At 32.8% G+C, this 14,169-nt stretch overlaps 1 protein-coding gene across 9 annotated transcripts in view; it reads left to right on the top strand.

Annotated features, from left to right (window-relative positions):
* Positions 1 to 14,169, top strand: part of LOC119644602 (uncharacterized protein CG43867) — a 218,632-nt gene that overhangs the window by 157,445 nt on the left and 47,018 nt on the right. For 8 of the 9 annotated variants that reach the window (XM_038044207.1, XM_038044208.1, XM_038044213.1 and 5 more), the window contains one exon: positions 6,458 to 6,520. In XM_038044207.1, coding sequence (XP_037900135.1) covers positions 6,458 to 6,520 — 63 coding nt within the window. Of the gene's footprint in view, positions 1 to 6,457; positions 6,521 to 12,724; positions 12,956 to 14,169 lie in introns of those variants that run through there. The other variant, XM_038044215.1, reaches the window with a different exon arrangement.

The following is a 14,169-nucleotide window of genomic DNA, read 5'->3' on the forward strand; positions in this document are numbered from 1 at the left end:
TAAAACGATTTTCGATTTTATTATGAACGTGATCAAGGAGCCAAATGCTCCTTGTATACTCACTCATGTTGAAAGACACTTCTCCTCATTAAATATGATCAAGTAAGAAGATTATAGCCGAGCGAGACCGACCATTCAATACCCTACACCACATTGTCTAACACAATTTTTATTTTTATTATAGAGCACAAGAACTTGTTGCACAAGTTTAATCCTTTCACACGGAAGGATCCAAAATTAGGCGTAGATGGTCTAAATTTTGTAGAGTTCATTTTTGTACGAAATTACTATTATGGGTCAATTTTGATCACCACATATTAAAACTTGAGACTTTTCTGCTCTACAAAGAGCCAATTTTCGTGAAAATTGCTATAAGGGTAGAATTGAAAAAATAGACCGAAATGGTTCAGTTAATTTTTATATTAAATTTAGCTTTAATCTAACTTGGTCGCAAACTCAATCGCAAAATATAGACGACGGTCCTAAATAGCTGGTCATTAACTTATGCAATAGAAGCCCGATAAAAAATTCTCAGAGATATTTTATTATGTAAAGAAAGGTCTTCAAAGCTTATAAATTAGGCATTCACTGATCCTTGCAAGAACTATCCGACATATTCTGCAAAGTCTTTAAAATCTTCCTCCGATTATGAAAAGGGTTTAAGGATCTTATCTTATCACTAGGATGGAACTCATGTATGCCCGGATAATAATTTAAAATCACCTGGGATGCAGCATGTGATTATATTTCATTGCCAATCTCGTTAAGTGGAAAGTCTCGTCAGGTAAAAGATAAATATAATGTTAAAACCTCCTATTTATATATGCATGTAATCGAGGGGGTTCTTCTCCTCTAAAAATCATTTAACAAATTTTTGGTTCTTATTCTTTGATACCCTGCTGTTTTAACGATATATACGTCTTTGCACAAATACTTATTAATCATGTTGATGTGAAGAACAGCAGCGACGAAAATGATATATTACTTCCGGGCTAAACTTAAGTAACCTTTAGCTGAGTAATAGCAAACAATAGCAACTAGAACAAGACAAATAATATTAAATGTGTACATAAAATACATCTATGCAAGCTAAACAAATGACCAACTGAGGACATGAGAAAATCTCACTCGAAATGAGTTTTGAGCTGTGATTCATACCTAAAATTCACTGCTTTGGAAGTCCGTATAGTGGTTTTATCGTTCCATCTGTTCTTATGGACTCGTGAAAACAAGTTCACATGTTCTTCGTCTCTCAGAGACATCCACTCAAGCAAAATTAATCGTAATTAAGCTAAACTTGCCGCGCAAACTACGAGATATTTCGTAGCCGCGATTTTTGGTACATACTTCGTTTACTACGAGATATCGTGTAGTTGACAGTGATTGAGTTAATAAAAAATATAATTTGAAATTCTGAGCTATAGAGCAGGTGTAGAATACAACTGTTTGTTAAACCCAAGTCATCCAGCTAAAGTCAATACCATACTTTAAACCTTTCAACGAAAGGTAACAAGCTTTACTTTTCGTACTTAACTCGAAAGATAGTTCTCATGAATATCCTCGTAACATGATAAATAGTAGATGCGTTACACTAACATCCACTATAAGGACTACGTGAAGAACACATCATGACTGTCGCCACACAAGAGCATCCAGCGTAGAATGTAGCCTGCTATGAGTTGCTACAACAAATTAAAAACGCTATCAACCATCTGTTGATGTAATTAAGCCGATAAATGAGCACATTTTTCCACGACATGCAAGCTAACACCATTATCTACTAGTAACGCTAATAATAGCTTCCCTACATTGTTCCTTTCATTTTAGTTAGTTCAGATAAAGTTGGTATACAGTTGAAATTTAAATATTCAACCACTACCAGTAGTCCTTTTATCTTTTATGTCAAGCCAATGTAAATGAATTCAATTGTATGACAATAAGAAAATAAGGGCATATTTTGTTCTAGTTACCAGGACACAATGTATGCGATAGACGGTACTCCGTTCATCATGATTGACGCCTATCGGCGTACAATTCAACTTCCATCTTAGAGATGGGGAAAATGTACCCCCCATCTACCGATGGGATAATAACTTAAATAAGATATTGTTTACTATTATCCGCAAGTTAAATAAAAAATATTCCCAAAAATATGCGGTGTTTTAGTTAATATAATGCCCTCGAAACAAGTATATGCTTTTAATAAAGTTAAAGCGATTTGAAATTAACCGAGAAGAAAAAAATCTAAATGCGTCTGATGTCATATCTAATCAAAGCTTTAATCTATTTTGAAAATCCGTAGTACCGTAGTTTATGTTGCTTTCAACTTATCTGATGGCTGAGCCATTAACATGCCTACAAGGAAATGTTTGATTTTCTTGTTCTTTGCTTTTCTCATATTTCAATGCTCAGCGAAACGCTGTCTATCTCTTCTTTTATGTATGAATGGCGAATGCTTTAAGCTTCAACAACAAATTCCATCAATTAATCACTCAAGTGTGTGCCAGTCATTTTCATCAAAAACACTCAACTCATCAACCCATCATGCAAAAGTTACAAATATTGCGACTTTTATTCTATTTTTTTGCCGTTTCCTCTAGCCCTCTTAGAAGTATGCTACAAAAAAAGAAAACAAAAAAATACGTATCTGTTTGAGTTTATGTTTTGATTTTTTATGATTTTTTAGAAGTGCACACGAACATACACACGCGCACATACTATACTTAAAGTGTTTGTGAGTCCTAAATGAATGAATGCATGGACGGATGGGTTTTCGTATACGTACAGATAACTACAAAAGGCATTTATGTTTGTCAATGTGACTGACTTATTCTGGCAATTTGACGAAAAGCTAAGGGTGCTCGCAACCCGGCAGCAGCTTATATTTTCATTCATTTCCTCTTTAATGGCTTTTGATAAAAATTGGGTGAAACGGCAATGGCAGGTAGAAAACAAGAAGAAAAAAGGAAAAAAATAATAATAAAGCGAAAGGAATCAAGATTTCATAGGTAATTATTTCAAAATGAAATGTAGCATACATTTACGGGATTTGCATTTAAGGAAAACATTGCCTAATTTTCAGAGGGAATCTCCTTTTTAAATATTAGCAATGCGTTTAAGCCAAATGAAATTTTTTTTTCTAAAAAACTGATGATAGTACGATTTTTAAAGCAAAACCTCTGAACCGCATGAAACGATTATCTGATTGTCGAACTGAAAGCATAAGGAGTGCTACGTTTTGAGTATTCATCCATCACCATTATTATACCAAGTAGTCGAAAAGTTTGCGGGTGGCGGTGTCGGGAGTAGTATATGTATAATTCAAAAGATCCATTTCTGCAGTGAAAGCGCCACCTAAAACTACGAAATTCGTCATTACTTAAAGCTATTTAAGTTCGTTTTTGTTTTTCGATCTGAACGTACTTCTACCGCCCATAAAGGAATTGTAATCGTTATGTATACTGTAGTTTATGAGTAACGGGCAAAAAACGGGCAATTGGATGTTTGGGAAACACAAGTGTTTCCCATTTCAATTTATGCTATAATAAAGATGGGATCCTTTGACCGATTTAAAGCATTTTGAGCATCTATCCGCACTCAAAAGTTTGCAATCTATTCGCCAAATTAGAAGATTAGATGACGCAACCACACAGATGGACCGACAGACATTCTTAGGTCGATTCAGAATTTGATAATGATCGAGGACTTACTTATACTTTGTATAGTCACCGACGTTTCCTACCCTTGATAAGATAGCTACATATGTCCCCGATCTATCGATGATGGTGCTGGACTTGCCATTCCGCTATTTTGCTTTTAAGATGTTATCGAAAAAATGTCAAAGAGTTTCGAATAAGGACAAACACATGCAAGAAACTTTCTATAATAAATTAATTAATTTCTCGTAAAACAAAGCAAAGCTAGAATACTTTGCTGCTAAGAAGTGCGCCGTTACCTTGTAACGTAACGAAGGAGCGTTAGTGATTCGAAGAGACAAACGTACGTAAAGTAGAATTTCACTATTTATATTGATCTTAATTATATTTATTTTATAGGCGTGCAAAAGTATTTCCCAAACTCCACGCGCTGCTTTCGATAGATAAAAGAAAACTTCACCAATCCGAGACAGGTCAACTTCGTAAAAGAAAAAAGAGTGAAAAGTGATAAAATTGCTTGCTTACAACGTTTTTTCTTTATTATGATTATATTGTCGTAGGTTGTCGTTTGAAATCAAAATATTTATATATCATTCAGCGGCTAAAGAAAATTTGTAATTTTTTTGTCAGTGTTGATAACAGTTATTTCCACTACATATACGATTAGGAATCAGTGGCTTGCTTTGACAATAAAATTTAGGAAAAAAAAAATCAGAAAATGAAGTCAATTTGATTTGTGAATTGATAAGACATTCATATCTCATTCATTTTCCATACGGACAGAGAACTAAATGACTGATGAGTGATGGCTGATCCGCTTTCATTATTTATGCTGATCTAGGTTGTGCGTACTGTAGAGTTACTTCCAGAACTAATCCCATGTGTTACGAATATTTTTCAGAACTCATATACCTTCTAGGATGAGCAACATCAGCTAATAACTTTCAATTTTTTGATGCATTTAAGTAAGTGTTTATCGAACAGACGACTTTGATCCGATCCGACCAATTAATTAATTAATTTCGTTTTAGTATAATTATTATTTTAAAGTTGATTTTTTATACAATTTTCACAATGCAAAAAAAAAAAAAAAAAAAAAAAAAATCTCATATAAAGTACTATCTGCGCCATCTAGAGAGCAGAATTTACAAGTTAAAAACTGTTTTTAAGGAATGCTGAAGGTTTGGAACTTTGCTAAAAGAAATGTATTTTAGTCAACTCAACGAAAAGTACGCATTGCATCGCGTGCTGCCAACAATATGAATTTAATATCCAAACGTGAAAGAAAATATAAATCTTTTAAAATTATCTCACATATTAGTGCTTACGCATTCGACCGAGAAGCGTTTTCAACGAGTCAAAACTGTATTAGTAGTCATTATTTTGTACGATTTATTAATTCCGTTGCAATAATAATCGCTCTTAATGACAAACGTATTTTATAGTTATTATCTTCCATTCTTCTGTGCAGGCAAAAATTCATAATCAAAAGATTACAATTTAAAATCCCATTTCGCGCCAAACCTATCTCAGAAGCCAGTTGTAATAACAGACCAGATCTTATCAACAATTGTTAATGCACAACAAACATAACAAGATAGGAGCATAGCAAAGGTATTTATGCGAAGCAGATGGATGTCTTGAAACATGTGAAAATATCTATCTTTCGCAATAACCAGTGCTGTCACTCGAAAATCCAGAGAAATTTTTCTTCGAAACACCTTACGTTTGTTGTTATTAAACAGATTTTTAATAAACAAACCATTGCGAAAGCTCCTTCAAAGTTCCATAAAAGATAACTTCCGATAAAGCTTGCGATCTATGACTAATACTTTGTAAACTTTTTTACACACTCGCAATGTAATCTGTTTCTTACATTGCAGTGCTGGCCCAAAAACCCCGACAACCTATTTGTCAACAATCTTAGAGCACATAAAACACATTGGGATGTAAATATGAACCCGGAAGCTTTGTATAGCAAATAACCGTTCATTGTACGAGAATAATCGAAAATATTTTGTTTAAAGTATTGGCCAACGCTAGCTACACATTCGTTTTGCCTTATTTGACAATTCGTGGATGACGTGCCTTTAGAGAAGCTCCCCCTTTAGGGCGAGCATTTCATCGTGTCGTGCAAGCAAGTGATAATCGGAAGGACACACGGGAGATGTAAGCCGCCTGGACTAGCACTAGTCAATTGAACGCATCGAATGTATCGCAAATCGGTTTTTTTAATATGAACGGACGGACAGATGATATGTAAAACAGTATCCTCTTATTGCTTTTTTTTTTTTTTTGATATATTTGCCATTCAAATCGTTAATCGTTTCACCAGACTTTGTAGTCCCGGACGACACGGAATAAATCTGCCCATGACCGGCGCAATACAAAATAAGTTTTCATTTTTTGCTTCGTTTGAAAAAAGAAATAATGTTGTCGGCGTGTGTTTCCCTTTTTCTTTGGCTCAAGATGAGCAAACGAAAACAGAGCGCCAGATGATTAGCAAGAAACATCGAATTATGGATATGTATATATTGAAGTGCAATTCGAACGCGAGGGGAACAGAAAAATTCCTTATCAGACGATTAACTGATCAAAAAATTACATATTCTTTCCTCCATTTTTGAAGTTATAATAGTCATCGAAATACCTAACATAGCCTCTACCGTTATCTGCACGATTTCTACTTGACAGCCCTTAGCGTTATTTCATAGGTATACGTATCTGTTATTTGCATATGTATTGAATGATTGTTTTCGCCCATTCATTGTTTGCATAATTCTATTGTTTTCTATTTACAGTTATCTGAATTGGAACAGCGAGTTATTGAGGCGGAAGAACGAGCAGAAGAGGCTGAAGATAAGGTGAGTTAATGGAAAGAAAAAGTACACAATTTTATTAAATTAAACGAAAAGTGAATGAATAATAAATCACAAGCACATGTAAAGGAAAGAGATGCCGCGAGTATTTGAAAAATGTTTTATAAATATACTAAAATATTTTTCAATAAAAAAAAAATTTACTTGAAAAATATTTTTATAAGACCATTCACGACATTCACGAGACATACGCTATATATACGCTCACGATGGTGGTCGGGAACGGTTATATGCAGAGAGGGATGGAAGAGGGTAGTAGTTTCTATGTTCGTTTGACTTGAAGTGAAAATGTCAGGCACGGTGGTAAAAACCACTGTTGACAGCTTGTTCCTGTTACGGCAGTGTAGGTAAGGAACGACAACGAGTCGCGATAGGCAAACACTTCTTAGGCGAGTGGGTGGGAGCGGGGACAAAAACCTGTGGTCCTGCTAAAAGACTAAATTGATGGACATATATCTTTTACCTCTGTAGAACCCTTGCATTTGGATGTACCTATACATAGGCATCACGCAGCACCGAAAGTCGAGGATATCAAGAAATTTGGACACACTTTCGTTGTATGCGGTCGAGCGCTTCCAAGCACGATTTGGAAGCTGTCGTTCACATTTATATTGAATTGGTTGAAATCTCTTATTGTACTGCGTGGAATTCACTGACCAGCGTAGTCCAGGCCTGATTTTGATAACTCACGCGATCTGAAATATAGTATAAGTTCGACGAATAGTACTTTGACGATTTAACTGTAAAGCTTAACTCAAACAGTTTGCCTATATAGTATAACATCTCAATTAATCTGTCTGGTCATCTTGTCCGGAATCTGAATATGCTAATCTGTTCGACCCCTAAACTCTCCAGCCTATCGATGTGACCTGCGTGACGGCTAAATTCAAATGAAAGAGGGAGTGCATTCTTCTTCCTTTTTATGTCTCTGTTCGAATGCGATTGGCGTGACAGGCCGTATTCGAAATGTGTCAGCTGACTCACATCGAATATGATAACTGTTTACCATTCCATTCCGGTCCTTATCACAATTAGAAAATACACAACTCTGCAGCCTGCAATATCCAAGGAGCGACATAGACAAGAAAGTTAACAACACGTAAAGATAATTTGAACTACACTAAATACTTACGAGTATTGTGGAATAACAACAAAGTTGTGACTTTGTCCCTCACAATATATATATATATTAATTCATAAATAAAGTAAAATGGATTAAAAAGTAATAAAAAAAAAAAGAAAATGTTTATTATTAAACAGAGGAGGTTATGCTAGCTGTGAATGTTTAGAGATTTGTCCCTTCATTTCCCTCCAAAAATTTTTGAAAAAAATGCCATAACATTGTACATTTTATTATTCTGCTATGAGTCAATGTCCGTACTTACTTTGTCATTAAATCAAATCAATTTAAAATGTGATATAAAGCAATGAGTGTCAGCAAACACCTGTACGCAGGTATCGAAGTTTTCTTACGAAGCAATTCCAAAGTCCCCTATGTGTAAGCGTTTAAAGTTTGGATATTTAAAAAGCCATAAATTGCTTGATGTACACTTTCATTTATCAACTAAAAATCTATATTAATTGATTAGCTTCCCGCGAGCAGTCGTTTATTTTAAACGCGGCCGTCGTAATCTCATAAAACATATATATAAATAATTATCGTTGTTATATGGTTTTTGGTCACTCCTCCTACAACTCAATGTAGTGGACTTGATCGAGTGCGTGAAAAGAAAGAATAATAATAATAAAAAAAATATATAAACAAAATAAAATATATTTAATTGTTAACGAAATTTTGAAAATTATAAAATACTTTCGAAAGAATTTATAGCATAAATATATGCGGAAGGATATTCTATTAAAAATTATCTATAAATTAAAATAAAAAAAAAAAACAAAAACACATATTTTTTATATATAAATAAATTCGTAAAGGATCCTTTAGTACATTTAAGCTGCATAATGACATCTTTTTTTATTCATTTGCCTCGTAAGTATTTCTCGTATCGCTTGTATCGCTTTAAAAGCAATTTCATTTGGAAATCGTTTGTCTTCGTTATTAATAATGTTTGCGATTCATTCACATTCAAACACCTCCACTCATTAGCCAAACTGTATGGTAATCATTACGGTTTTGGTACGCTTTTCTCTTCATTCACTATGAATAAAAATCATTATCCTTTTAAAACTTTACTAAATTGTTGTTCGTATAAAAACAACGGAGTAACTGCCGTAAGCAGCAGTAGATGCGGCAGTGAAAAGCTTTATTAAACATAGGACCATAAGTCAAACTTAACTCCCTTTTCAAACCGTATCAAAATCCCTGAAAACAACTGGCTGCTGAGCTAAGACTTATTGACTGACAAAACAAACCCCAACGGATTTGTTATGAGTTTGTTTAACTTCAATCTGGGAGGACAGGCCACCAATGCTGCTTTCTTTATTCTTTTTTGTTCAATTTGTAAATTACGGGCGAAACGTAATGAATGCCAAACGGAAATAGGCATTAAAACCTTGTAACTCCTCTCTCCCTTTCTCTCTCTCTCTCTCTCTTCCTCTCTTCCTCTCTTTCTCATTCTCTCCCTTAGATATGCTTAACTTACATAAGTTGATATAAACATAGCGTAAAGTCACCGCCACAGTATAACAATAAACAGGGAGACAAATGCTGCGTGATGTTGCATCATGTTGTGGGATTTAAATGTTTAAGGCAAACAATTCAAAACACTCCGACTCTTTTTAACTTACTTTGACTCAATCCTCTACTTCACTTTTGAATAAATTTGATTTCCGTAGGAGAACCACACACACATACATACACAAACAACCATTCATAAACTTATTTGCAATTCAATGTTTTATTATTAACACGTCCCCCGGGAGGAAGAAACAATGTTTCTCAGCCAGTAGTAAATCACAAAACTGCGGTTGAGGGCAAAATTCCGCTCTAGAACGCATGTAGTTCGAGAATTTTTAAAAGCAAAAAAAAAAAAAAAAAAAAAGACAAGCTACATACCACCTTCTCGCCCCCCATACCCCGCCACGCCTCCACTCAACTTACTACGTTGACCTTAACGTTTTGATGCCATTTGAATCATTAGCACATTCCTGACGATATTGGTATTGTTATCGCTTGGTTACCGTAACGAAGTGATTTCCATTTTGCTTTAAAAAGCATTTAAAGATATTTTCAATTGAATCGATATAAAGGGGTTACGTGAGGAAATAATGGCAAATTGAATTGCGGTGAAACGTGTTAGAGGTAAAGCAAACGACTGCAAACCGTTAATAACAATTTGCACGTTAATGTATTATTAATGCAAATACTAATTGAAATAATTTTTGTTAATCATGGCTGCATCATAAACTCGATTGCGATCCATTTCCAAAATATGAACCCTTGATAAAGTTATGGATAATCACTTGCAAAATTTCCGATAAACTTTATTCGAAATTATTTCTCCGCTAGGGCCAAATACAGAGAATGAATCTTTTACGAAGATATCTATCGAAATTCGTAAAGCTTTCGTAGTTCAATTCTATCACATATTTTCAATGCGTTGCAAGCGAACGCGTTTTCATTCTAGTGTTTCTTATATAGAGCAAATCGAAAAGTTTGCTCTCTAGGAAGATTGTACATAATCTCTCTATCAATTTATCATATAATTATTTGTTTAAAATACTTTCAAATATTTTCTATTCGACATTTATCCTATTCAGATCAGGCTAATAACATTTTCGAGAGTTGACCTTGTTTGTCCTATATTTTATATTTTGTCCCTCAAATTGGCATAAAGCCGTGCAACTTGTCATATATGTTCTTGGGTCAAATCAATTGTTGGAGCTTAAAATTGCACATGGCCCACCTGCAATCGCACCCACAACAGTTAAAAGTGGAAACGGAATGCAAGAAACGCAATTCAATCTAAAATTCTACATTACCTACATTTAAATTTCTGAGAATCCGTAATATTTAATGTTAAAAAAAAATAAACAAATAAAACTGATGATGGATGCTCAGGATCAAGTTTACAATTAAGCAGTTTCCCGAATTTCATTTCATTATTCATACAATTTTGCTTACAAAGGTCCCCTGAGAAGAGAGAGAGAGGTAACATTTCGGGAACATGTGTTTTCGTTAACAAGCGTGTGAGGAAAGTCTGACTGCATTTAGGTAAATGCAATCGGCCTTGAATGGAATATCACAAATACGCGGATATCTCCATTAATAATAGTTCGTTTTTTTTTTTTTAATTTTTTATTATAAAAAAATAAAAACCCGGTCACCTTGTGTCATAAGCCAGAGAAAATTCTCCTTCTTTTAATCTATTTGCTTATCTTTTCGTCTTCTCTCGCTCTCTTTCATAATGTTTTTTTTTTTTTAAATAATATCTGTAGTGCGCTTTGGAAAATGGCAATGCCGCTGTTGCTTTTCAACGAGAGAGTATTATAATACTAACTGTATGCGTTTTCTCCAACACATTCTCTCTAATATGAAAAATTCAACAAGATGATAATAATTCATTCATAGGAAACGTGTAACGTAAAATCAAGGAAATAAAGCAATATAATGCTGTTTTGTTGCATTTACTACCACCAAAAGAGCTGCGATATAATTTTACAAAAAACAGGCATGATGCTTGCTAAGGGTTGCTTTAAACCCAAGAAATTGAATTTTTTTCGTTTTTCGTTTTAGTTATTATTTTTTTATTTAAATTTTTTTTTTTTTTTTTTTTTTTTTTCTTGTGCACAGAAGAGGGTGAATATGTAAAAAAGTAAAACGAAAGCCCGTCTTTTTAAAAGAAAACGTATTACGAAAATAACAACATAATAGTAAATGAAAGAAGTGCTAAATAAAGGTAGAAATAAAAAATTGCGGATAAAAGAGAAGAAAGGGAAGACAATGACAACGACCATCGACGACGTCATGTAGACGCGACATGTTTTTGTTAATTTTACAAAGAAAAGTAAAAAGAGCTTAAGTTTTTCAATACATATATATATATATATTATACATACATATATATATAGATGTACATATATACATATAGATATAAATTTTTGAAATTATTTAAAAACAAATAAACGTAAATGATATATTGAAAGAAAATTTAGTAAAAAGAATTTTGAAATTTCAAACGAGTGAAACCCGTACAATATTTGAAATAAAAGTTAAAACGAGGTGGCGAGAGCTCAACAATCTCTTATAACGAAGAAAAAACACTCTACAACGAATGTTTTAAGTTCCTATAAACAATTTATAAAGCGAAACAACAAATCGACAACGCAAAGTTTTTCTTATAAAGAAAAGCAATTAGTAAATAAATTAATAAATAAAAATAAAACGCTTAATTCTACAATCAGTCATATAACAATTTATTTCCTGCCATTATATTAGGCAAGTCCAAATGCATGTTAGATGAACGATATAATGTTAAAGAAAGATAAAACCCACCAACCAAATTATAAAAATAAACGAATAAAATAAAAAAATTATCTAAAGGTTTTTGACACACACTGAACCAAAGAAAAACCGCAGCAATAGCAAAAACATTGAGAATTTACGGTACAAAACATGTGCAGCGAAAGACAACATCAGAAAAGAAGAGAGAAATCCTGAACGGGGAAGGATAAAACAAAAGGGAAAAGGACGATAACGAAGACGAAATAATTAATTTTTTTATTAAAAAACATAACGTTGCTAAAAAAAAAAAAAAAAGACGGCTATCGAGTGAAAATCCTTCATATGCAAATAAAATGAAAAGTTTAAAGAAAACGCATATCATGAAAATTTAGTGATTATTTCTTCGTTTAGTGAATTCAACTCTGCTTGTGTAAAACGTATGGTTACATGACTAAAGGCATTGCCAGCTTTAGATAAATACTATATATATATATATATATATATATATTTATATATATATATATGTAGTCTTAGATTAACTACTCTCATCACAACTTTTAATTTGTGCCTCTCTGTCACTCACATCTCCTTACACCAGCCCCCTTTCTCTTTCTCGATATATCATTTTATACTTTTTGTGTGCTAAATCTAAACGTCAATAAAATTCTTATTTTTTTTTTTTTTTTTTATTAAAAAAAAAAAAAAAAAAAAAAAACGCAGTAAAAAACAGATTTTTACTATTATACTCTAAAAGAAAATGTTAAAGAGATATATAAAAATATATTTTATATAAATAGTAAAAGAAAAAAAAAAAATTGCAAACGAAAGAAAGTGTTCTTAAGTTTCCTCAATAAACAGCCGCAACAAATTTCAGTGCATTTAGTTAAAAATCTTTTAATTTAATGTATGCTTGTGTGTGGATGTCGTGTAATAGAATTTATACGATTTTATTAGATTTTCTGTTTATCAATATTGTCTACAGAAAAATTTTATGAATGGACAACTACAGGAAAAAGGTGGGTAAGCTTAAATACAATAACGAAAACAACAATAGCAAGAACAAGAAAAATAAAAACAACAATTTTAATAACATTATAATTATCACTATTGTTATTATTATTATTATTATTATTATTATTGTAAAAAGTACTTGATGATCTTCAATCAATCAAATCGATTAATGTTTTTTATTTTTTGTTTTACTTCATTTTTTATTATCATAGTTGAACGACTTTGACTAAGTCATCGTATCTCTATCTTTATATACATTGGCTGCATTCCGTAAAATGTTTGCTGCTTTTCAATCACAAACACATAGAAGAAAAAAGAAAGCCCAGCAGCAAACCTTGATAATCATTTAGATAGAACATCCCTAAAAGTAGGCCATCATTTTAATAAAAAAAAATACAAAAAAGAATTTACAATTGGAAGTAAAAATTTGATCGTTGGTCGATTTGATCACTATTGAAAGGCATGAGAATTTAAATTTTTTGAAATGTTACTTAAGAAGATTTCGAAAACCCTATCTTTAGAATAATCTAAATAATTATCCGATTAGCCAAGGCGTAACAGTCAATAATTTAATATACTATTTATGGATAAAATGAAGAAACTAATACCTTGAATTGAATTGAACCACCTACACCAATTTTGTTCCGTTCCCCAAGTAAAGCTTTCTTCCATTGTCTTCCATATAAGAAAATTCATTTGTTCTTCTTCGAACCGGTTTCTCCAATACATCCTCCTGTGCTTACAATTGCATTGAAATTCGCTGATTGGGAAGAAGAACGTAACTATTTGGGAACGTTGCAAAAAAAGCCACTCCTTTACAACGAGAGATGTATATTTCGCATCGTTCTCCATTCATTTGCTCGAACGACCCATTTTAGTGGCGAATGTGTGTTCAGATTTGGTTTTCAAAAGATTGAGATAAACGTAACGATCCATTTTAGTGCTAATAAAAACAGAAAGTTTTCTCCATAATCTTTGTTTACAATCGTATCCGTGTATGCTATACCTAGGCTCGTCGCCAAAGATTACGTTTTCCCAAAAATTTATTTCATCATTTTTGTGGAGTTTTGGCAACTCGATGCGGTTTATCATAGTAATTTCACTTATAAATGGTTTTTCCCTTGGAATGCGGCTATGAGAATCATTGAATCTTAACATATTTCGAACGATTTCGGCTTGAATACTATGAATTTGCTTATATTTTTCCAGATATTTTCCG

The sequence above is a fragment of the Glossina fuscipes genome, unplaced genomic scaffold, assembly GCF_014805625.2.
Source record: "Glossina fuscipes isolate IAEA_lab_2018 unplaced genomic scaffold, Yale_Gfus_2 0, whole genome shotgun sequence".
Lineage (NCBI taxonomy): Eukaryota > Metazoa > Arthropoda > Insecta > Diptera > Glossinidae > Glossina > Glossina fuscipes.